Source organism: Manihot esculenta, chromosome 10 (assembly GCF_001659605.2).
Source record: "Manihot esculenta cultivar AM560-2 chromosome 10, M.esculenta_v8, whole genome shotgun sequence".
Classification (NCBI taxonomy): Eukaryota; Viridiplantae; Streptophyta; class Magnoliopsida; order Malpighiales; family Euphorbiaceae; genus Manihot; species Manihot esculenta.
The window spans coordinates 26,438,503-26,461,251 of NC_035170.2; the positions used below are offsets into that span (position 1 = coordinate 26,438,503).

The following is a 22,749-nucleotide window of genomic DNA, read 5'->3' on the forward strand; positions in this document are numbered from 1 at the left end:
GTCCCTTGATTTTTAAAATTAAACAAGTTAATCCAAATTTGTCTCTCAATTATATAATAGAAGCCGAAAATATCAAATTTAATTTTTTTATCTAAAAATATCCCTAAACTGTGATTAAAAGAGTTAATTAAAACTATGTTTATCAGAATCTGAAAGTGGATTATATTCTACTCAATTGATTTGGACAACATCTTTAGTTTTTTATTAAAAATTCAAAGATATTTTTAAAGTAAAATACAAAGACTTCTTATATGATTAAATTTTTTTTTTTCAAATATACCCAAATTTAAGACCTTACTTGTGATTAGGTCAACTCTTTTTTGACTAATGCTTCGGCAAACAATTTAGAATTATATTTCCAGCAAGCTATTTAATAAAGAGTAATATTAACGGCAATTGTAGCTTTATTACTCACAAGGAAAATTCGATCAAATACAAAATTAAATCAAAGCGCTCGTCAAATAAAACTATTCCTTTCCTTAGAAACCATAAAGCAGACACAGCCATCACCGCTGCCGCTTCTAAGAAAACCACCATCGTTGTTGGGGTTTTGTTAAATGTTGATGCTCTTTCTAATATTTTTATAGTATTAGATTATTTATTAAATAAAATTAAAATGCATTTGTTTATGAATTGAGTGTATATATTTAAGTGTATTGTGGAAAAGGTCGTAGATGGAGTTGGGTAGTAAATTTGCAATTTGATGAGTTTTCAGTGAGAAACAGCCTTGAATTATAGAAGTCAGAAGACCTCTCATCCAGAGTCGATGGCGTGGCCGTTCGCTGGAGCTGAACCCATCCAATTATTCGTCAAAATGATGAATTCGCAAGCTCCACCCATGGAAATCAACGTGGATGCTAATGATATTATAAAGATTATCCACGAGAAAATTCTAGTGACCTGGAAAATTCCAGTTACTGAACAGAAGTTCTTTTATGGGACAAAGCAGCTACAATACTGGGACACGGTTAAACAGTGCTCAATTCAAAACAAAGCCTGCCTTGAGTTGATGGTTCGATGGGATGACATGGACGGCACGTCGGCACTTCTCCAAATGGTTCATCAAATGAGTTCAAGCATTTGTCGCATGTGCCAAGGTGAATCCGATTCCAAAAATGAAGACTGCCGTAATATTATTACGGCGGCGTTGGAGCGCCTAAGAGAAGAGAAATTGGACAGTCTTTCTTTGTATTCTGTCCCTGCGACTTTGGTTATGCTTTATAGCTCGCCGATTGAAGGTAACAAATTCTATGGTCATAATTTGATAATGCTTTACATGGAACTTATATTGATGAACGATGATGAGGATTTTCCAGATGAAAAAGCTTCTTTGGGATTAGAATTTTGTAATTTGCTCAGAGAATTATCTGCTGAAGATCCTCTGTACAAATCTTGCAGGACTATTCTAGCAGAGCTTTTAGGAGATTATGAGATTCATTCCGATTATGATGAATGCATGATAACCGAAATTCTACTATTCGCTTTCAAGTTATCACAAGACTTGTCGAATGGATTGGCCAAGTCCTTCTATCGATGGGAACACATTGAATTACTGAGAATTCAATTTGGTGAGTTTGGAAAATTCTTATGCGTATTACGTAAGGCTATTGATGTTCAGATAAAAGTCGATGAGAATGATGATCAGAATTCGATGGTTGAATTAATAGTTGCCGGAATTGGAATTATTTTTCAAGTTCACTTGAAAGATATGGAGCAGAATCTTGCTTGTTTTGCCAATATGATACAAGTATTTGAAAAAATTGATACGCTGCGTTCTGTTTCACTTCTGTATTTGGCCATTCTGAATGAATTGAATAGCATGTCTCAACTTCTGGAGGGTGCTCCGGATGAATTTCAGCGTTTATTAGAATGCCAGAAGAATTCACTACAAATAATGATTAAGAACATCATGCGGGGTGATGATTATGATTGGCTTCTTGAGTACATTGCTATGCTTGATTCTGAATCCAGGATGCATTTAGTAATGATGAAGATGATCCCGGAGAAAAGATTACGCGACGCAGAGCTCTACAAGCCTCTCATCTGGTGGTCCGAAAATTTGGACAAAAAGCTGTTCAATGCAGTAAAAAATACGGATCTTAGAGATCCTAAAGTATTGCATCTTTGGTTATGCAAGTTATGTCAAATTTTATTCGAACCAAAAAATCTCCTGTTCCGGGCATGCACAAATGATCCTACAAAGTTCTATCCTAATCCTGGTAAAATCGCACCTTTTGATGCCTTTCTTTGAGTTTTCCTGCTTGTACTTTTATTTCCTTGAGAAATGATTGATCCATATCTTTTTTCAGCAGCTTTGTCATATATTACTTTCTGAGATATCATTAGGGCATAGAATATTGAACTGGCAGAAGATTTTTCATGTTACTATTAAATATTGTTATCTGAACTAGATAAATATATATGTTTGAGAAAAAAAGATTGTGTATGCAGAGTTGGAGCCAGAACCCTTTCATCTTGATTGTTTGAGTTTTGCTGGTAAAGTGATTGCAGTAGCACTGATGCATGAAATACAAGTAGGTATTGCCTTAGATCTTTTGTTTCTTATGCAACTGGCTGGAAAGAATATTTCGTTAGAAGATGCAAGGAATGTAGATTCATGCCTTCACAATGCGGGCAAGGATATCTCTAAACAGGTATCCTTTTTCACAAAAGGCTTTGAGAGTATTTTTGGGACACCAATTTTACAACTGCTATCTTTTAAGGGACTAGAGCTTGAAGATCTTAACCAGGTGCTAAAAGGAAAAATAAATCTTACATCTAATTCTAGTAAGAAGAAAAAATATGTGAATCATGACTTCGATGAAAGTGATCCTCTGATGTCCCAATTACAAGAGGTATGTGCTTGTAAATTTTTCTTACTCTTAACGGAGCTATTGTTTCCTTCACTTTTTCATGCTTATCACGGCTCAGAAGCTTCATTTCAAAATATTATTGCATGAGCCGCTTTATCATTGGAACCTTCTTTGGAAATAAATGGCTTGTATTTTTTCATTTTTCTGAAGAAATTGTAGGTTGCTGAATATCTAGCTCTTTCATCAATTTCTTATTGTTACTAGAGTAAATAATTTTGAAAGTGATCCTCTGATGTCCCAACTGCAAAAGGTATGTGCTTGTAGAGTTTACTGTGTGTTACTCTAGCATATAAAACTTTTGTTTCCTTTACTTTTCATGTATATCACAGCTCTGAAGCTTGCTTTGGAAATATTATCGCATGAGCTGCTTCCTTACTGGAATTCTTTTTGGGAATTAAAGGCTTCCTTGTAAACTTTTGAACTTCTATTCAAGAACTTCCAACAATTGTATAATACTGGAGCAAGTTCAGCTAATGTTTTAGATGAAATATTCTAAGTTTTGGGAACTATTTCATTAATATAACCATGCTTAACACTCAATTAATTCCTTTTAAAGTATAATACATAAACTATGTTGAATAATTTGCAGATTAGAAGACAGAGAATTAATATTACAGATTGGCAATGGGGTGATTTCCTGGGCAGTGGGTCATTTGGACGAGTGTATGAAGGTTAATAGGTTATGCTGCTGATGGTTTCTTTTTCGCAGTAAAGGTAGCTCCGTTATTAGAAGGGAAAAAAGTTGACCAAATTGAGCAAGAGATTGCTTTGCTATGTCAGTTCAGTCATCCAAATATAGTGAAATACTTTGGCACACATAAGGATGAAATCTCTATATTTTTCTTGAGCTTGTAAGAGCAGGTTCCCTCGAAAAACTTTATCAGAAGTTTCAACTTCGAGATTCTCAAGTGTCTTTGTACACCATGCAAATACTGAAAGGTTTAAAGTACCTTCATGATCGAAATGTAGTCCACAGAGACATTAAATGTGCAAACATTTTAGTTGATGAGAAAGGATGTGTGAAAATTGCAGATTTTGGATTGTCAAAGGTGACCAACTTAAAAACTCTCATGAAGTCTTGCTGGTGGAATCCTCGTTGGATGCCTCCTGAGGTTGTTAATGGGAAGGGAGGAGGGTATGGATTTAAAGCTGATATTTGGAGCATTGGCTGCACAGTGTTAGAAATGTCCACCCGCCAAATTCCTTACTCTCATTTGGAACCTGGAGCTGTAGATTACAGCATTGGAGAGGGTAACCTACCTCCTCTTCCTGATTCTCTCTCGAAGCATTCACGAGATTTCATCCTGCAATGCTTGCAAGTTAATCCAGATGATCGTCCGACAGCTGCTAAGCTTTTAGGGCATCCATTTGTAAAGGGGCGCTGCTCTTAGCATGTTTGCATCTCAATAACTTGCTTCTGCGTTTCTTGTAAGAAACTTCTGGGTTTTCTTCCTATTTTTATTTTTTTTTCTAAATTAATTCAGAAATTATAATTTAAATAAGATTTACTCATGTTAGTAGTCGGCCAATTGTATTGCAACCAATGGAATTAAATGATGCTGTTCATTTTTCGTTACAACTAATGATTAAAAACAGTACCAAGGAAATTAGAAGATTATGATTAACACTATAAGGAAGTTTTAGCTGCTTCATATATGAGGCTCAAGACTCATTGTTTTGACTTCTCTTCACAGGCCCATCACCAACATTGTGAATTTCCTTCCATTCGGTTAGAGATGGATGAATTGGGCAAGCAAATTCAATTGGCAAAGAGACATTTGATGGAGATGTGCAGAGACATAAGGTTTTAATGCAGGAAAGAGCATTGGGCACTCTGCTCTAAAAGCTAAGAGCTATTGTTGTGAGATGGATGAATGTCACGTGTTCTGTAGTGTTATCTTCTTTTTTTTCTCATGTCCCATGCATTTGGTTTTTGTCAATTCACTTCCTGAAATTGTGTATAAAGTTTGTTGATTGATGAAAATTAAATTTTTGCTTTTAAAAAAAAAAAATTGTGGAGGATCTGCATGCAATTGATGGAATGAATGCAGAATTCGACATCTTGCTTTTGTTTTTCCTTTTGTTTTTTTTTTTCTCGCACATCTTGCTTCTATTTATTGAAAGAAGCAAATGATAGACGTATCACTACTATATGCTGGGTTTTTTCTTTGAACAAGGATTGTTAGGTTTTGAAAGGAGAACAAGAGATTTAACTTGAGACTTAATTGTCCTAAATCTTTATTCATTGAAGCATGATTATACATAGAGAAAACAAAACAAAAAGCCTTAACAACTATATCTATCAAATCAAATTAAAACAAAATCAATCAAAATTATTTTATCCTATCTTCAGAATTCAACTTATTCTCTTAGGTATATTTTTCTCCGACAGGAAAGTATGCATATTTCGACAAGAGATTTGTTGTAGAGTTGGAGCATAATTGAAATGAAATGATAAGGAATTCTCTAAATGAAAATTTTTATTATCTTGACAAAAAATAAAGCTACACATATTGTTTTACAAATAAGACACCTGTTTATCAATGCGGATCAGGGCACTATAATATTCAACAGTTGATAAATAGAAACCTAGCGATTTTAATACAAAGATAGATTCGATGCCTGATTGATAGATTTTTTGTGGCCCTGTCTTTCTTGAGCAACAAATTCATAGAATACACACATATATATAAGGTAGAAAACACCCACGAGGAGATGCTTTAGCTGTGTTGATATGGCAGATGCTTTGCAATTCGAAGTAGTGGTAAACATTCTTTAGCCAGTTCTTGAAGTAGAGCTGTCTGATCATACTTACTTACTAGAAGTTTCTGGAGAGCCTGCGTTTGTGAAGTAAGATTTGAGGGCTTCTGCTTGCAGGTCGCCATACCTGATCATGAATGGATGTTCCTGCCATTGCAATTGAAAATATTAAAAGGAAAATAAAATGTTAGAAATGTCTGCTGATCAGCACAAAATTGATGGTATTTCATTTGGATGTCAAGGAGGAGAAAAATAAAAGTTTCAGTTACCAGAAGGTCACGTGCTGACCATCTTTTTGTTGGGTCTTTCTGCAGACTGGAAAAAGACAAAAGAAGCCCAGAGTATTATTTCATAAAACCAATTCAATGACATTATATGAAATATTCCAAATAAAGATTAAATATTTCTATTAAATTGCTTGATACTCACAAGAGTCGATCAACATAACAAGTAAATAAAGACATGCAAGGTTATTCAGGACTCATCAATATCATACTGAAACCCTGAAATCACTTTTTTAACAACGGACAGCAAAATTGAGATGGAACATTCCTTCTGTAAGCACCACATGTTTAATCTTTACCATGAAGATATGAATGAGCAAAACTCTGGGGAAAATTGATCAGAGGGTGCACAAGGTTCTGGTTGCTTAACAATAGCTGCCACAAGTTGATAAACGCTAGCCCAGTCTTCACTCCGGTCTGGCGGAGAATATGGGAATTGACCAGTTGCACACTGCAGCATTACTATACCCAGGCTCCAAATGTCACTTCTGTAGTTGTGCTCTCCTCCACTAACTTCACTGCTAATCCTTTCAGGCTACAAAAAATAAGCAGAATTATGGGCAACCTCTGAAATTTGCTGCCAGAGGAAAGAGGAAAAATTCTTGCATATTGCCACAAGCATAATTAAGAAAAATAATGCAATTAAATACTCACAGACATATAGTGGTATGTACCAACGTAAGTATTTGCATGTCCAGAAGTGCTTGCCATTATTGCACTTACACCAAAGTCAGCAATCTTGACTTCTCCTTCATGATTTATCAGTATGTTACAAGGTTTCAGGTCCCTATGAATGATATGTTTTTCATGATGAAGATACAATAAACCCTGGAGTACCTGCAGCAATAAAAATAAAATAAAAGTAAAAGCTATTAACAAAAATAATTGGGCAACAAATAAATCTTTATCTACAATAATTAAATAGCTGAAGCTCGTAGTCTTGTGGGTTTTCCAGATATTTCACCTGTTTACAGATGGCAGCAAGATATGCTTCTGCAATTTTTTTAACTTTGTTGAGAAGATCAGCCAAAGATCCACCATCCATATACTCCAAGACAATCGAAATTTTGCCATTGTCGTAGAAAGACTCGTAAAACATGACCACGTTTGGACATTGTGAGGTTAAATTGATTCTTAATTCCCTAGCAATTAATTTCCTTGCGCTCTCCTCAATCTTCAGCTCCATAACCTAAATCAAACAAGAACCACAAAATCACATTCTTTTTCTGTACAATTAGCTTTGATTGAAATGCAAAATATAGAGATGAGTCTGAACGGATCATACCTTTAATGCAAACAACTGCTGAGTCCACTTGTGTTGAACCAGCTGCACAATTCCACCGTTGCCCTTTCCAAGGACCTTAATGGTTTCTAAGTCAGCCAAAGCCAACTGTTGATCTGATGGCCTAATAAGGGGCGCCTGATACAGGGCACACACTTTCCCTTTGTTTAGCAGTATTAATTTTAAAAAAAAATATCTAAATAAATTCTAAAAATTAATAAATGAATTCTTTCCACACAAACAAAAAATTTGATAGAAAAAATATAAATTGAATTAAATTTTTGCAAAATCTTTAATTTCAAATGAGGAATTTAAGTATTGTATTTCAGTCTAATAAAAAGGAATATAAAATCTTATATTTATTAGAAATTAATAAAATCTTACAGCTTCGGTTTCGCTTTGGGAGACAATTCGAATTCCATCGCGATTCACTCTCAGATCCCCATCGAGAAATGTACCGCTAGGGGTTCTGCCACCGATCCGAGACCAGAAATCAGTAAAATTAAAACTACATTGCACAAAGAGAGAAAGAATGAGAAAAAGGGTTTGCAGCTTACAGGAACTCAGCGAAGGAAACTCCTTGAGGAGGAGGAGGAGGGAGAGAGAGCTTAAGCTTGAGTTTAGAGTCCTTTCCCTCAGTTTTCATTGTAATTGGTGTAGCCAGAAGATGAAATCAGCAACTTTACTATCCTTAAAGGCTTGAAGAAAAGAGCAGCCACAATCGCTGAACCAGTCGAGATGTCAGAAATTATATAATAATGAAGACCTCCCCGTTTACTTGGTCGTCATTTTATTCGCGCCATTTTCCTTTTCGATTTCCCTTTTTTAATCCTCTTTCGATTTAATAATTTATTTATCAAAAATTAAAAGGAAAAAAATAAAAAAATAAGAAAATTTTTGTAATAAAAATTAAAGAGTAAATGAATTTTAAAATTATAATAATTTTGTCCATTTAATTGAAAAAGAAAGAGTAGATTATTTTTTAATTTTAATAAGTTTTTCGTTAATTTTAGATATTAATAATTTATATAATTAAATGAGTTTATGGTGTAATATAATATTTTAAGTGTTAAAAATTATATATTTTAAATATTAATCTTTAGTTTTTGATTGTTTTCATATTGTAGCAAAGTTTAATTGCTTTTTGCCCATTAAATTCAAGAGGGTTGTGGCTGTTTTGGGCTTTGAATGATTCACTCATTAGGTGAGAGTCACCCAATTGATTCAATCTTCAACCAAAGATCGAGTTATAGCCACATAATTAAAGAGTGCTAATCAAACTTGGTCAAAAGAAGTCCATTGAACAGGCGAGGCATGAGTTATATCTATGTATATTTTACTTGTGAACTTGCCGACCATTTCTTTCCTAATTTTCGGCTTCTTGCTAAATATTTAATTGGCCATGGAAGGCCCAGTAACTTTTTCAGGGAACAGCGTTTTTTTTTATCCTCTTTTGTTTAAGTAGTTTGCAGCCAGCAGGTATTGACCAAACATTGTAATTTGTTCTATTATTCAACATTAATTTTCATTTTGTTTCCCTCCATTGCGTTTGAGCTCTGCAACACTTACCTCTCGGCTCACCTGCTATAGAGTCTAAGTGAGGCTGCTTGCTTCTCCATTTATCCCTCAAATGCTACCTAACACTAAACCCTGTCGCCAATTCCTCAAGTGAAACAAGACATAGAAGTCAGATGACCTCTCATCCAGAGTCGATGGCGTGGCCGTTCGGTGGAGCTGAACCCATCCAATTATTCGTCAAAATGATGAATTCGCAAGCTCCACCCATGGAAATCAACGTGGATGCTAATGATATTATAAAGATTATCCACGAGAAAATTCTAGTGACCTGGAAAATTCCAGTTACTGAACAGAAGTTATTTTATGGGACAAAGCAGCTACAATACTGGGACACGCTTAAACAGTGCTCAATTCAAAACAAAGCCTGCCTTGAGTTGACGGTTCGATGGGATGACATGGACGGCACGTCGGCACTTCTCCATATGGTTCACCAAATGAGTTCAAGCATTTGTCGCATGTGCCAAGGTGAATCTGATTCCAAATACGAAGACTGCTGTAGTATCATTAGCCAAGCGTTGGATTGCATGACTGAAGAGAATTCGGAGATTCTCTCTTTGTGTTCTGTCCCTGCGACTTTGGTTATGCTTTATAGCTCACCAATTGAAGGTAACAAATTCGATGGTAATAATTTGATAAGGCTTTCCATGGATCTCATATTGATGACCGAGAATCAGCTTTCTCATGATGAAATAGCTTCTTTAGGATTAGAATTTTGTAATTTGCTCAGGGAAGTATCTTCTGAAGATCCTCTGTATAATTCATGCCGGACTATGCTAGCGGAGTATTTAGAAGATAAATATGAGATCTATTACGGTTGTTATCTAAGGACAGTGATCCAAATTCTACTCTTTGCTGTCAAGTTATCACAAGACTTGTCCAATGGATTGGCTAATCTCTTCTATCGAAGCGAACACATTGAGCCACTGAGAATTCAAGTTCGTGATTTGGGGAAATTTTTATGCGTATTGCGTAAAGCAATCAATGTTCTGATAAATGAGGATGAGGATGATGAGCAGAATAGGATGGTCAAATTTATAGTTGATGTGATTAAAGTTCTTTTTCATCTTCACTTGAAAGATATGGAGCAGAATCTTACTCGCCTTGCGGATATGAAACAAATATTTGAAAAACTTGATACGGCGCGTCCTGTTTCACTTCTGTATTTGGCCATTCTGAATGAATTGAATAGCATGCCTCAACTTGTGGAGAGTGCTGCGGATGAATTCAAGCGTGTATTAGAAGGCCAGAAGAATTCACTACAAATAATGATTAAAAACATTATGCGGAGTGATGATTATGATTGGCTCCTTGAGCACATTGATGTGCTTGATTCTGAATCCAGGATGCATTTAATAATGATGAAGATGTTCCCTGAGAAAAAGTTACACAATGCAGGGCTCCTCAACACTCTCTTTTGCTGGTCTGAAAAGGTGGACAAAAAGCTGTTCAATGCATTCAAAGGCAAGGATCTTACAGATCCTAAAGTGCTGCATCATTGGTTATGCAAGGTATGCCAAGTTTTATTCGAACCAAAAAATCTCCTTTTCCGAGTATGCCCAGATTATCCTACAGAGTTCTATCCTAATCCTGGTAAGATCACACACCTGATGCTTTTTTTTTCTTGTTTAGTGAGCCTTTCTATGAATTAGCATGCTTTTTTTTCCTTAAGAATTGATTGATCCATATCTTTTTGCTGCAACTTTATCATATACTTACTTTCTGAGATGTCATTTGGGCATAGAATATTGAACTGGCAGAAGATATTTCATATTATTAAACATTGTTATCTAAACATTGATAGCAAATATGTACTAGATTACTGTTGGATTGCAATTAAACTTTATCATGTGCTCTCTTTTTTTTCCAAATCTTCGAGTTCATCATTATTTTCCATCACCTGATAAAACAATGATAAGGGTCAGAGAGTTGGAAAATTAGTAATTCAACAAAAGTAGTACTAGTTGAGACATTAGGGCACTGGTAGGAAATTTAGGCGAAGGAAAGCGAAGCGATTAAGAATATCAAAAGATGCCACCAAACAGCAAATGAAGAGAACACAACATGCACTATTGTAATTCTGTTGGATTTGGAGGGAGAAGAGAAAACTAAGAAAGAGATAAAGAGTTGCGGGAACAAGATCTGATTTTTTACTTCTTTTGTTTTCATACATGCTTGCAGCAGAATAGCTAAATATACAGAGCAAGAAGTCAAATATTTTCTACCTAACCATCTAAACACCTTACTTTGTGAACTACTCTTACAAGTTAATCTATCACATCTATTTTGCAGCTGGAGTTCAGGACGTAAAACAAACAAAATACACAAATTAGAATTCTTGAAACTTGTAGAAATTTTGGAGTTTGAAGTTAAAGTATCACTTGCTTCAACACTCCTCCTTTGATGCTTTTGGTGAAAACTCCAAATTAAATTATATTGGAGCACATCCCACCAATTTTCTGTTTTGATTTGTTGTTGGTGGAGCACTTCTCTCCGACTCTTTCATGGAACACTTCTCTCCAATAATCTTCATTGACTTTAGGTGCACTTCTCACCTTTTGTTTGCTTTTTCTGGTGCACTTCTCACCATTGCTCTTCTTCTTTTTCTGGTGCACTTGCTCACCATTGTTTTCCTTTTGGTGCACTTGCTTACCTTGTTTTCTTCTTTTTTTGGCGCACTTCATCTTTAGCAAAAAAGTTCCTTTTTGAAAATTCATCTTCTTGGAGCAACTTTGTCTCCAAACATTCTGGTTGAGGAGCAGCCATGTCTCCAACCGTTCTTGACTGCAATTTTCTTCTTGGAGTGATCCTCCTCTTGTGGGCTATCATAACTTCCTTAGTTGTGTAGCTATGCATGCTTTAACAATAATAACATGCTCTAAACAGGTTCCTTAAGATCTAGAAGCTCTGATACCATTCGTTGGATTTGGAGGGAGAAAAGAAAACTAAGAAAGAGATACTTCTTTTGTTTTCATACTTGCTTGCAGCAAAATAGCTAAATATATAGAGCAAAAAGTCAAATATTTTCTACCTAACCATCAAAACACCTTACTTTAAGAACTACTCTTACAAGTTAATCTATCACATCTCTTTTGCAGCTGGAGTTCAGGACATAAAACAAACAAAATACATAAACTAGAATTATTGGAACTTGTAAAATTTTGGAGTTTGAAGCGAAAGTATCACTTGCTTCAACACACCTTCTGATGCTTTTTTTGGCCTGTTTAGTGAGCCTTTCTATGAATTAGCATGCTTTTTTTTCCTTAAGAATTGATTGATCCATATCTTTTTGCTGCAACTTTATCATATACTTACTTTTTGAGATGTCATCTGGGCATACAATATTGAACTGGCAGAAGATATTTCATATTATTAACATTGTTATCTAAACATTGATAGCATATATGTACTACGGTTACTGTTGGATTGCAATTAAACTTTATCATGTGCTCTTTTTTTTGTTTTTTCCAAATCTTCGAGTTCATCATTATTTTCCATCACTTGATAAAACAATGATAAGGTCAGAGAGTTGTAAAAATAGTAATTCAACAAAAGTAGTACTAGTTGAGACATTAGGGCACTGATAGGAAATTTAGGCAAAGGAAAGAGAAGCGATTAAGAATATCGGAAGATGCCACCAAACAGCAAATGAAGATAACACAACACTATGGTAATTCAATGAAAGAACATGATATGCATTTGTTTAGTTCTATGGGTTGAGTTAGACCACCAGGTTCTCCAAAAGTTTTGCACAAGTAATAAACATTTCATTTTCGAGTTTGCTTTGGGTATAATTCAACATCACCCTTGGATTTGGATTACATTTTATCATGGTCATTTGCTCAAATCATAAGTTCATGATTGTATATGCAGAATTGCAGCCAGAACCCTTTCATCTTGACTGTTTCAACTTTGCTGGTAAAGTGATTGCACTAGCATTGAAGCATGAAATACAAGTAGGTGTTGCCTTAGATCGTGTGTTTCTTATGCAATTGGCTGGAAAGAATATTTCGTTAGAAGATGTAAAGAATGCAGATCCATGCTTCTACAATAGGTGCAAGGAGTTCATAAATAAGGATGACTTGTCAACTTTGGAATCTCCTAAAGTGAAGTTTGGATTCAAGACTGGCAAGACCATGAAACTTTACCCAAGCAAGGGTTATTTTGAATCTCTAGTTCGGCATTGCTTTGTCCGCTCAATCTCAAAACAGGTGTCCATATTCAGTGAAGGCTTTCAAATGATTTTTGGAACATCAATAAGCCAGCTACTTGAAGATTTTAAAGGACTAGAGCTTAAAGATCTTAACTGGGTGCTAAAAGGAAATGTAAATGCTGGATCTAATTTTGGTAAGAAGGGAAAATCTCTTAATCATGAATGCAATGAAAGTGATCCTCTGATGTCCCAACTGCAAAAGGTATGTGCTTGTAGAGTTTAGTGTTACTCGAGCATTTAAAACTATTTTTTTCCTTTACTTTCTCATGCATATCACAGCTCTGAATCTTGCTTTGGAAATATCATTGCATGAGCTGCTTCCTTACTGGAATTCTTTTTGAAATAAAAGGGTTCCTTCTAAACTTTTGAACTTCTATTCAAGAACTTCCAACAATTGTATAATACTGGAGCAAGTTCAGCCAATGTGTTAGATGAAATATTCTTAGTTTTGGGAACTATTCATTAATATACCGTGCTTAATTCTCAATTACTTCCTTTTAAAGTATAATACATAAACTATGTTGAATACTTTGCAGATTAGAAGACCAAGAATTAATATGAAGGATTGTCAATTGGGTGACTTCCTAGGCAGTGGGTCATTTGGAAAAGTGTATGAAGGTTATGTTGCTGATTGTCCCCTTTTGGCAGTAAAGGTAGCTCCATTGTTAGAAAGAAAAAAAGTTGACCAAATTGAGCAAGAGATTGCTTTACTACGTCAGTTCAGTCATCCAAATATAGTGAAATATTTTGGCACAGATAAGGATGAAATGAATCTCTATATTTTTCTTGAGCTTGTAGGAGCAGGTTCCCTTGAAAAACATTATCAGAAGTTTCAACTTCAAGATTCTGAAGTGTCTTTGTACACCAAGCAAATACTGAAAGGTTTAAAGTACCTTCATGATCGAAATGTAGTCCATGGAGACATTAAATGTGCAAACATTTTAGTTGATGTGAAAAAATGCGTGAAAATTGCAGATTTTGGATTGTCAAGGGTGACCAACTTAAAAACTCTCTTCAAGTTTTGCTGGTGGAATCCTCGTTGGATGCCTCCTGAGGTTGTTAATGGAAAGGGAGGAGGGTATGGATTTAAAATTGATATATGGAGCGTTGGTTGCACAGTGTTGGAAATGTCCACCCGCAAAATTCCTTATTCTCATTTGGAACCTGGAGCTGTAGATTACAGCATTGGAGAGGGTAAGCTACCTCCTCTTCCTGATTCTCTGACAGAGCATTCACGAGATTTCATCCTGCAATGCTTGCAAGTTAATCCAAATGATCGTCCGACTGCTGCTGAGCTTTTAGAGCATCCATTTGTAAAAGGGCGCTGCCCTTAGTTTGTTCGCATCTCAATAAGATGTGCTTCTGTATTTCTTGTAAGAACTATTTCAATGACGCTGTACATTCTGAATGAATTGAGTAGCATGTCGAAACTAATTATTGAAAACTACAATGAAATTAGAAGATGATAATTCAGAACACTACAAGGAAGTTTTAGTTGCTTTGTATATGTGGCTCAAGACTCATTGTTTTGACTTCTCTTCACAGGCCCATCACAAACGTTGTGAATTTCCTTCCATTCAGTTAGAGATGGATGAATTGGGCAAGCAAATACAATTGGCAAAGAGATATTTGATGGAGATGTAGCAGAGACATAAGGCTTTATTGAAGGAAACAGATTGGGTTTTCTGCTCTAAAAGCTAAGAGCTATTGCTTTGAGATGGATGAATGACACATGTTCTGTTGTTTTATCTTCTTTTTTATTTTTTTATTTTTTTCTCTCATGTTCCATGCATTTGGTTTTTGTCACCTCCTGAAATTGTGTTAGTGTGTTGCTTAATGAAATCAAATTTTGCTTTCAAAAATAAAAAATGTGGAGGATATGTGTGCAATTGATAGAATAAATGCTGAAGGTGAGGCACGGTATGATAAGTGGCGGCACAATAATCCTTGTGTTGTTTATTGAACTCCTGATAGATAAGGAGCAGAATTCAACATCTTGCTTCTGTTTTTCCCTTTTTTTTTTCCCTCACAACATCTTGCTTCTGTTTATTGAAAGAAGTAAATGAGAGACATGTGAGATCTTTCACTACTATATACTGGGTTTTTCTTTGAACAAGGATTGTTAGGTCTTGAAAGAGGAGAATGAGAAGAAGTTTCCTGATTCCTCGAGGAATTATGTATCTTTGGATGTGGATCCCTCGATTCTTCTTCAAATGGAAAGTTTCCTGATTCCCTTAAGACTCTTAACATTCACAACTGCTGGACGACACAATTATTGAACTCGCTATATTATGGGCTTTCTCATCTTACAGATTTACAAATATGGAACTGTCCTCAATTACACATTTCATGCATCAGTGCTTTTTTACAGGAACTCAGCGAAGGAAACTCCATGAGGAGGAGGATTTAGAGTCCTTTCCCTCAGTTTTCATTGTAATTGGTGTAGCCAGAAGATGAAATCAGCAACTTTACTATCCTTAAGGGCTTGAAGAAAAGAGCAGCCACCATGGCTGAACCAGTCGAGATGTAAGAAATTATATAATAATGAAGACCTCCCCGTTTACTTCGTCGTCATTTTATTAGCGCCATTTTCCTTTTCGATTTCCCTTTTTTTAATTCTCTTTCGATTTAATAATTTAATTATTAAAAATTAAAAGAAAAAAAAAAGAAAATTTTTGTAATAAAAATTAAAGAGTAAATGAATTTTAAAATTATAATAATTTTGTCCATTTAATTGAAAAAGAAAGAGTAGTTTATTTTTTAATTTTAATCAGTTTTTCGTTAATTTTAGATATTAATAATTTATATAATTAAATGAGTTTATGGTGTAATATAATATTTTAAGTGTTAAAAATTATATATTTTAAATATTAATTTTTAGTTTTTGATTGTTTTCATATTGTAGCAAAGGTTAATTGCTTTTTGCACATTAAATTCAAGAGGGTTGTGGCTGTTTTGGGCTTTGAACGATTCACTCATTAGGTGAGAGTCACCCAATTGATTCAATCATCAACCAAGGACCGAGTTATAGCCATATAATTAAAGAGTGCTAATCAAACTTGGTCAAAAGAAGTCCATTGAACAGGCGAGGCATGAGTTATATATCTTTTTAAAATAAAATGTATATTTTACTTGTGAACTTGCCGACCATTTCTTTCCTAATTTTCGGGTTCTTGCTTTAATTGGCAATGGAACGCCCAGTAACTTTTTCAGGGAACAGCTTTTTTTTTTTTTTTTCTCTTTTCTTTAAGTAGTTGGCAGCCAGCAGGTATTGACCAAACATTGTAATTTGTTCTATTATTCAAAATTAATTTTCATTTTGTTTCCCTCCATTGCGTTTGAGCTCTGCAACACTTACGTCTCGGCTGGAGGCTGCTTGCTTCTCGATTTATCCCTCAAATGCTACCTAACACTAAACCCTGTCGCCAATTCCTCAAGTGAAACAAGACATAGAAGTCAGAAGACCTCTCATCCAGAGTCGATGGCCTGGCCGTTCGGTGGAGCTGAACCCATCCAATTATTCGTCAAAATGATGAATTCGCAAGCTCCACCCATGGAAATCAACGTGGATGCTAATGATATTATAAAGATTATCCACGAGAAAATTCTAGTGACCTGGAAAATTCCAGTTACGGAACAGAAATTATTTTATGAAACAAAGCAGCTAAAGCACTGGGACACGCTTAAAGAGTGTTCAATTCAAAACAAAGCTTGCCTTGAGTTAATGGTTAGATGGGACGACAAGGACGACCCTTCGGCACTTCCCCAAATGATTCACCAAATGAGTTCAAACATTTGTCGCATGTGCCAAGGTGAATGTGATTCCAAATACGGAGACTGCTGTAGCATCATTAGACAAGTGTTGGATCGCATGAGTGAAGAGAATTCGGACATTCTCTCTTTGTATTCTGTCCCTGCGACTTTGGTTATGCTTTATAGCTCACCAATTGAAGGTAACAAATTCTATGGTAATAATTTGATAAGGCTTTCCATGGAACTCATATTGATGACCGAGAATCAGCCTTCTCATGATGAAATAGCTTCTTTAGGATTAGAATTTTGTAATTTGCTCAGGGAAGTATCTTCTGAAGATCCTCTGTATAATTCATGCCGGACTATGCTAGCGGAGTATTTAGTGTATAATTATGAGATCTATTATGATTCTTATCCATGGACAATGATCCAAATTCTACTCTTTACTGTCAAGTTATCACAAGACTTGTCCAATGGATTGGCTAATCTCTTCTATCGAAGCGAACACATTGAGCCACTGAGAATTCAAGTTCGTGATTTGGGAGATTTTTTAATCTTATCGCATGAAGCAATCAATATTCTGAAATATGAGGATGAGGATGATGAGCAGAATAGGATGGTCAAATTTATAGTTGATGTGATTAAAGATCTTTTTCATCTTCACTTGGAAGATATGGAGCAGAATCTTACTCGCCTTGCGCATATGAAACCAATATTTGAAAATTTTGACACGGGGCGTCCTGTTTCCCTTCTGTATTTGGCCATTCTGAATGAATTGAATGGCATGTCTACACTTGTGGAGGGTGCTGTGGATGAATTCAAGCGTTTATTAGAAGGCCAGAAGAATTCACTACAAATAATGGTTAAAAACATTATGCGGAGTGATGACTATGATTGGCTCCTTGAGCACATTGATGTGCTTGATTCTGAATCCAGGATGCATTTAATAATGATGACGATGTTCCCTGTGAAAAAGTTACACAATGCAGGGCTCCTCAACACTCTCTTCTGCTGGTCTGAAAAGGTGGACAAAAAGCTGTTCAATGCATTCAAAGGCAAGGATCTTACAGATCCTAAAGTGCTACATCATTGGTTATGCAAGGTATGCCAAGTTTTATTCGAACCAAAAAATCTCCTTTTCCGAGCATGTCGAGATAATCCTCCGGAGTTCTATCCTAATCCTGGTAAGATCACACCTTCTGATCCTTTTTTGTCATTTTAGTGAGCCTTTCTTTGAATTGGCATGCTTGTGTTTTTTTTCCTTGAGATCGAAATGATTCATCCCTATCTTCTTGCTGCAACTTTGTCATATATTAACTTTCTGAGATATCATTAACGGCATTGAATATTTGAACTGGCAGAAGATTTTTCTTATTATTACACATTGTTATCTGAACATTATTTGCTTTCAAATCTTTGAGTTCATTATTATTTTCCATCACTTGATAAAACAATGATCAGGTCAGAGAGTTGGAAAAATAGTAATTCAACAAAAGTAGTACTAGTTGAGATCTTAGGGCACTGATATAAAATTTAGGTGAACGAAATAGAAGCCATTAAGAATATCAGAAGATGCCACCATACAGCAATTGAAGAGAACACAACCTGCACTATGGTAATTCAACGGAAGAACATGATATGCATTTGTTTAGTTCAATGGGTAGAGTTAGACTACGGGGTTCTCCAAAAGTTTTGCACAAGTAATAAACATTTCATTTTCTGGATTTGGATTTGGATTACATTTTATCGTGGTCATTTGCTCAAATCATAAGTTCATGATTGCATATGCAGAATTGGAGCCAGAACCCTTTCATCTTGACTGTATCAGCTTTGCTGGTAAAGTTATTGCACTAGCACTGATGCATGAAATGCAAGTAGGTGTTGCCTTGGACCGTGTGTTTCTTATGCAATTGGCTGGAAAGAATATTTCGTTGGAAGATGTAAAGGATGCAGATCCATGCTTCTACAATAGGTGCAAGGAGTTGATAAATAAGGATGACTTGTCAGCTTTGGAATCTCCTAAAGTTAGTGAATCTCTACTTTGGCATTGCTTTGTCCGCTCAATCTCAAAACAGGTGTCCTTTTTCAGTGAAGGCTTTGAGATGATTTTTAAAACGTCAATAAGCCAGCTGCTTGAAGATTTTGAAGGACTAGAGCTTGAAGATATTAACAACGTGCTAAAAGGAAAGGTAAATGCTGGGTCTAATTTTGATAAGAAGAGAAAATATCTGAAACATGAATGCAATGAAAGTGATCCTCTGATGTCCCAGTTGCAAAAGGTACGTGCTTGTAGAGTTTCCTTTACTTTTTCTTGCATATCACAGCTCTGAAGCTTGCTTTGGAGATATTATTGCATGAGCTGCTTTATTGCTGGAATTCTTTTGGAAATAAAAGGGCTCCTTGAAAACTTTTGCTATTCAAGAACTTCCAACAATTGTATAATACTGGAGCAAGTTCAGCTAATATTTTAGATGAAATTTTCTTAACTTTGGGAACTATTCATTAATATAACCATTGTTAAAAAAATTAAAAGAACCTTTGATGCCATTATTGAAATAAAAACATAAAAAGCTCTGATAACATGCTAGATTTAGAACAGAAAATAGGTGTCTAAAACTGAAATTGCATATCCAAAATAGAAAATAGATATAAAATTAGACAAAAATAACCAAGAAAACAGAACATCACGAATACAAATCAGAAATCAAAGTTTCTATAGAATATACGGCAGCAAAACAAAAATGAAAATAACTCGAACTTAGATTTAACAAATACATCTCTGATAAACATGAGGTTATCATAACAAGAGAGAAAAGATGGAGAAAAAAACAAACATCAAACTTCATCAAAAACAGAAACAGAGAAATACAATACAGAGATTTTTTTTTTCTTTCTCATTTTCTAATAACCATTTACAGAAAACTCTCCATCTCTCGCTGTTTTCCAGCTCCAATAAAACCATTTTATAGATAAAGGTAAGCTTTTGGAAAGTCAACACATACCCATTCTGACAATGGATACATTACTTTTGTTGCATGCAAATACTTTCTCTATCTTCACTCAACATAAAAGCTCATCAACTCCAACAATGATATTTAATACAAAATTACTTCCTCAAAGTATAATATGTAAACTTTGTTGAATACTTTGCAGATTAGAAAACGGAGAATTAATATTACGGATTGGCAATGGGGTGCTTTCCTAGGCAGTGGGTCATTTGGACGAGTGTATGAAGGTTATGCTGCTGATGGTTTCTTTTTTGCAGTAAAGGTAGCTCCATTATTAGAAGGAAAAAAGGTTGACCAAATTGAGCAAGAGATTGCTTTGCTACGTCAGTTCAGTCATCCAAATGTAGTGAAATATTTTGGCACGCATAAGGATGAAATGAATCTCTATATTTTTCTTGAGCTTGTACGAGCAGGTTCCCTTGAAAAACTTTATCACAAGTTTCAACTTCAAAATTCTCAAGTGTCTCTGTACACCAAGCAAATACTGAAAGGTTTAAAGTACCTTCATGATCGAAATGTAGTCCACAGAGACATTAAATGTGCAAACATTTTAATTGATGAGAAAGGATGTGTGAAAATTGCAGATTTTGGATTGTCAAAGGTGACCAACTTAAAAACTCTCATGAAGTCTTGCTGGTGGAATCCTCGTTGGATGCCTCCTGAGGTTGTCAATGGGAAGGGAGGAGGGTATGGATTTAAAGCTGATATATGGAGCGTTGGCTGCACAGTGCTAGAAATGTCCACCCGCCAAATTCCTTACTCTCATTTGGAACCTGGAGCTGTAGATTACAGCATTGGAGAGGGTAACCTACCACCTCTTCCTGATTCTCTCACAGAGCATTCACGAGATTTCATCCTGCAATGCTTGCAAGTTAATCCAGATGATCGTCCGACTGCTGCTAAGCTTTTAGAGCATCCATTTGTAAAGGGGCGCCGCTCTTAGCATGTTTGCATCTCAATAAATTGTGCTTCTGCGTTTCTTGTAAGAACTATTTCAATGACGCTGTACATTCTGAATGAATTGAGTAGCATGTCCAAACTAATTATTGAAAACTACAATGAAATTAGAAGATGATAATTCAGAACACTACAAGGAAGTTTTAGTTGCTTTGTATATGTGGCTCAAGACACATTGTTTTGTCTTCTCTTAACAGGTCCATCACAAACGTTGTGAATTTCCTTCCATTCAGTTAGAGATGGATGAATTGGGCAAGCAAATACAATTGGCAAAGAGATATTTGATGGAGATGTAGCAGAGACATAAGGCTTTATTGAAGGAAACAGATTGGGTTTTCTGCTCTAAAAGCTAAGAGCTATTGCTTTGAGATGGATGAATGACACATGTTCTGTTGTTTTATCTTCTTTTTTTTTTTTTTTTTCTCTCATGTTCCATGCATTTGGTTTTTGTCACCTCCTGAAATTGTGTTAGTGTGTTGCTTAATGAAATCAAATTTTGCTTTCAAAAATAAAAAATCTGGAGGATATGTGTGCAATTGATAGAATAAATGCTGTTTATTGAACTCCTGATAGACAAGGAGCAGAATTCAACATCTTGCTTCTGTTTTTCCCTTTTTTTTTCCCCTCACAACATCTTGCTTCTGTTTATTGAAAGAAGTAAATGAGAGACATGTGAGATCTTTCACTACTATATACTGGGTTTTTCTTTGAACAAGGATTGTTAGGTCTTGAAAGAGGAGAATGAGAAGAAGTGATGTATTTTGAGACTTAATTGTCCTAAATCTTTATTCATTGAAGCATGATTATATATAAAAAAAAATATAACAAAAAATCTTAACAGAATACAAGTCTTAACTACCATATCTATTAAATCAAATCAAAATTATTTTATTCTATCTTTAGAATTCCACTTATTCTCCTATGTATATTTTTCTGTAACAGTAATATGCATATGATAAGGAATTCTTTAAATAAAAAATTTTATTATCTCAACAAAAAAATAAAACTACACATATTGTTTCACAAATAAGACACCTGTTTATTAATGCGGATCAGGGCACTATAATATTCAACAGTTGATAAACAGAAACTTAACTATTTCAATAAAAAGATAGATTCGATGCCTGATCGACAGATTTTTTGTGGCCTTGTCATTCTTGAGCAACAAATTTATAGAATACACACATCTATATAAGGTAGAAAACACGCACGAGGAGATGCTTTAGCTGTGTTGATATGGCATCATGCTTTGCAATTCGATGTAGTGAAAAACATTCTTTAATCAGTTTCTTGAAGAAGAGCTGTTCGATCACAATCACTCACTAGTAGTTTCTGGAGAGCCTGTGTTTGTGAAGTAAGATTTGAGAGCTTCTGCTTGCAGGTCATCATACTTGATCATGAATGGATGTTTCTTCCATTGCAATTGAAAATATTAAAAAGAAAATCAAATATTAGAAACGTCAGCTGATCAACACAAATTGATGGTATTACATTTGGATGTCAAGGAGGAGGGAAAAAAAAAAGTTTCACTTACCAGAAGGTCATATGCTGACCATCTTTTTGTTGGGTCTTTCTGCAGACTGAAAAAACAAAAGAATTCCAGAAGTATTATTTCATAAAACCAATTCAATGACATTATATTTTTGACAAAAATGACATGCAAAACAGAAGTATTATTTCATTCTCTGGCATGGTGCAGGTGGAGCTGAGCAACTGTCATCAAATTACTTCACTGCCACCACTCGGACGATTAAAGTCATTAAAAAAGTTGAGCATAAAAGGCTTAAGTGGAGTGAAAGAAGTGGGTGTGGAGTTTTATGAGGATGAATCATGTTTTTCCTGTTTGGAAACGCTAGAGATTGTTGATATGGGTGAGTGGGAGCAGTGGGCTTGGTCTAATGGTCTGGGTGAAGATTCTGTGGCAAAATTTCCTAAGCTGTATGAACTCCAAATACAAAATTGTTCCAGGTTGGTTGAAAAATTGCCCAACTTCCTTTCTTCCCTGGAAAATATTGTCATTGATAATTGCCCGCTCTTGGTTGAA

General features: G+C 35.2%; 4 protein-coding genes across 7 annotated transcripts; 3 read left to right on the forward strand and 1 right to left on the reverse strand.

Annotated features, from left to right (window-relative positions):
• The first annotated feature begins 463 nt into the window (after positions 1 to 463).
• LOC110624705 (E3 ubiquitin-protein ligase UPL5-like) lies at positions 464 to 2,976 on the forward strand. The gene is made up of 2 exons (XM_043960940.1): positions 464 to 2,219; positions 2,452 to 2,976. The coding sequence occupies exons 1-2, from the start codon at positions 767 to 769 to the stop codon at positions 2,958 to 2,960; spliced, it is 1,962 nt and encodes a 653-aa protein (XP_043816875.1). The 5' UTR covers positions 464 to 766; the 3' UTR covers positions 2,961 to 2,976.
• A 468-nt stretch (positions 2,977 to 3,444) lies between these two features.
• LOC122721241 (mitogen-activated protein kinase kinase kinase 1-like) lies at positions 3,445 to 4,877 on the forward strand. The gene is given in 4 exon segments (XM_043960941.1): positions 3,445 to 3,543; positions 3,546 to 3,696; positions 3,699 to 4,301; positions 4,568 to 4,877. Coding segments are annotated over 3 exon segments (816 nt in total). The 3' UTR covers positions 4,265 to 4,301; positions 4,568 to 4,877.
• Positions 4,878 to 5,328: 451 nt separating this feature from the next.
• On the reverse strand, positions 5,329 to 8,033 carry LOC110624706 (mitogen-activated protein kinase kinase 2). The gene is made up of 9 exons (XM_021769970.2): positions 7,757 to 8,033; positions 7,584 to 7,668; positions 7,203 to 7,337; positions 6,882 to 7,106; positions 6,572 to 6,754; positions 6,217 to 6,452; positions 5,903 to 5,948; positions 5,668 to 5,780; positions 5,329 to 5,594 (listed from the first exon to the last, which is right to left on the reverse strand). The coding sequence occupies exons 1-8, from the start codon at positions 7,843 to 7,845 to the stop codon at positions 5,685 to 5,687; spliced, it is 1,095 nt and encodes a 364-aa protein (XP_021625662.1). The 5' UTR covers positions 7,846 to 8,033; the 3' UTR covers positions 5,329 to 5,594; positions 5,668 to 5,684.
• A 201-nt stretch (positions 8,034 to 8,234) lies between these two features.
• On the forward strand, positions 8,235 to 21,180 carry LOC110624704 (E3 ubiquitin-protein ligase UPL5). 4 transcript variants are annotated; one of them, XM_021769969.2, is made up of 5 exons: positions 8,235 to 9,781; positions 17,333 to 17,924; positions 18,532 to 19,019; positions 19,894 to 20,730; positions 20,903 to 21,180. In XM_021769969.2, exons 1-4 carry the CDS (start codon positions 8,891 to 8,893, stop codon positions 20,689 to 20,691), a joined length of 2,769 nt encoding a protein of 922 aa, XP_021625661.1. In that variant the 5' UTR covers positions 8,235 to 8,890; the 3' UTR covers positions 20,692 to 20,730; positions 20,903 to 21,180. The 4 variants fall into 4 exon arrangements, with proteins under 4 accessions (XP_021625661.1, XP_021625659.1, XP_021625658.1 ...); XM_021769967.2 differs by lacking the exon at positions 20,903 to 21,180 and having other exon boundaries at positions 19,894 to 20,861; XM_021769966.2 differs by lacking the exons at positions 17,333 to 17,924; positions 18,532 to 19,019; positions 19,894 to 20,730; positions 20,903 to 21,180 and adding exons at positions 12,648 to 13,189; positions 13,524 to 14,360; positions 14,533 to 14,754 and having other exon boundaries at positions 8,235 to 10,367.
• Positions 21,181 to 22,749: the final 1,569 nt, after the last annotated feature.

Bases quoted from the DNA above. Each gene is read 5' to 3' on its own strand.
- LOC110624706 (XM_021769970.2), bottom strand. From the start codon at position 7,845: ATGAAAACTGAGGGAAAGGACTCTAAACTCAAGCTTAAGCTCTCTCTC. The intron at 7,107-7,202 runs GTATGATCCGTT...TGTTTGATTTAG, and splicing joins AGCAGTTGTTTGCATTAAAG to GTTATGGAGCTGAAGATTGA. The intron at 5,781-5,902 runs GTAACTGAAACT...TTGCAATGGCAG, and splicing joins GGTCAGCACGTGACCTTCTG to GAACATCCATTCATGATCAG.
- LOC110624704 (XM_021769966.2), top strand. From the start codon at position 8,891: ATGACCTCTCATCCAGAGTCGATGGCGTGGCCGTTCGGTGGAGCTGAA. The intron at 10,368-12,647 runs GTAAGATCACAC...TTGTATATGCAG, and splicing joins AGAGTTCTATCCTAATCCTG to AATTGCAGCCAGAACCCTTT. The intron at 13,190-13,523 runs GTATGTGCTTGT...AATACTTTGCAG, and splicing joins TGATGTCCCAACTGCAAAAG to ATTAGAAGACCAAGAATTAA.
- LOC110624705 (XM_043960940.1), top strand. From the start codon at position 767: ATGGCGTGGCCGTTCGCTGGAGCTGAACCCATCCAATTATTCGTCAAA. The intron at 2,220-2,451 runs GTAAAATCGCAC...TTGTGTATGCAG, and splicing joins AAAGTTCTATCCTAATCCTG to AGTTGGAGCCAGAACCCTTT.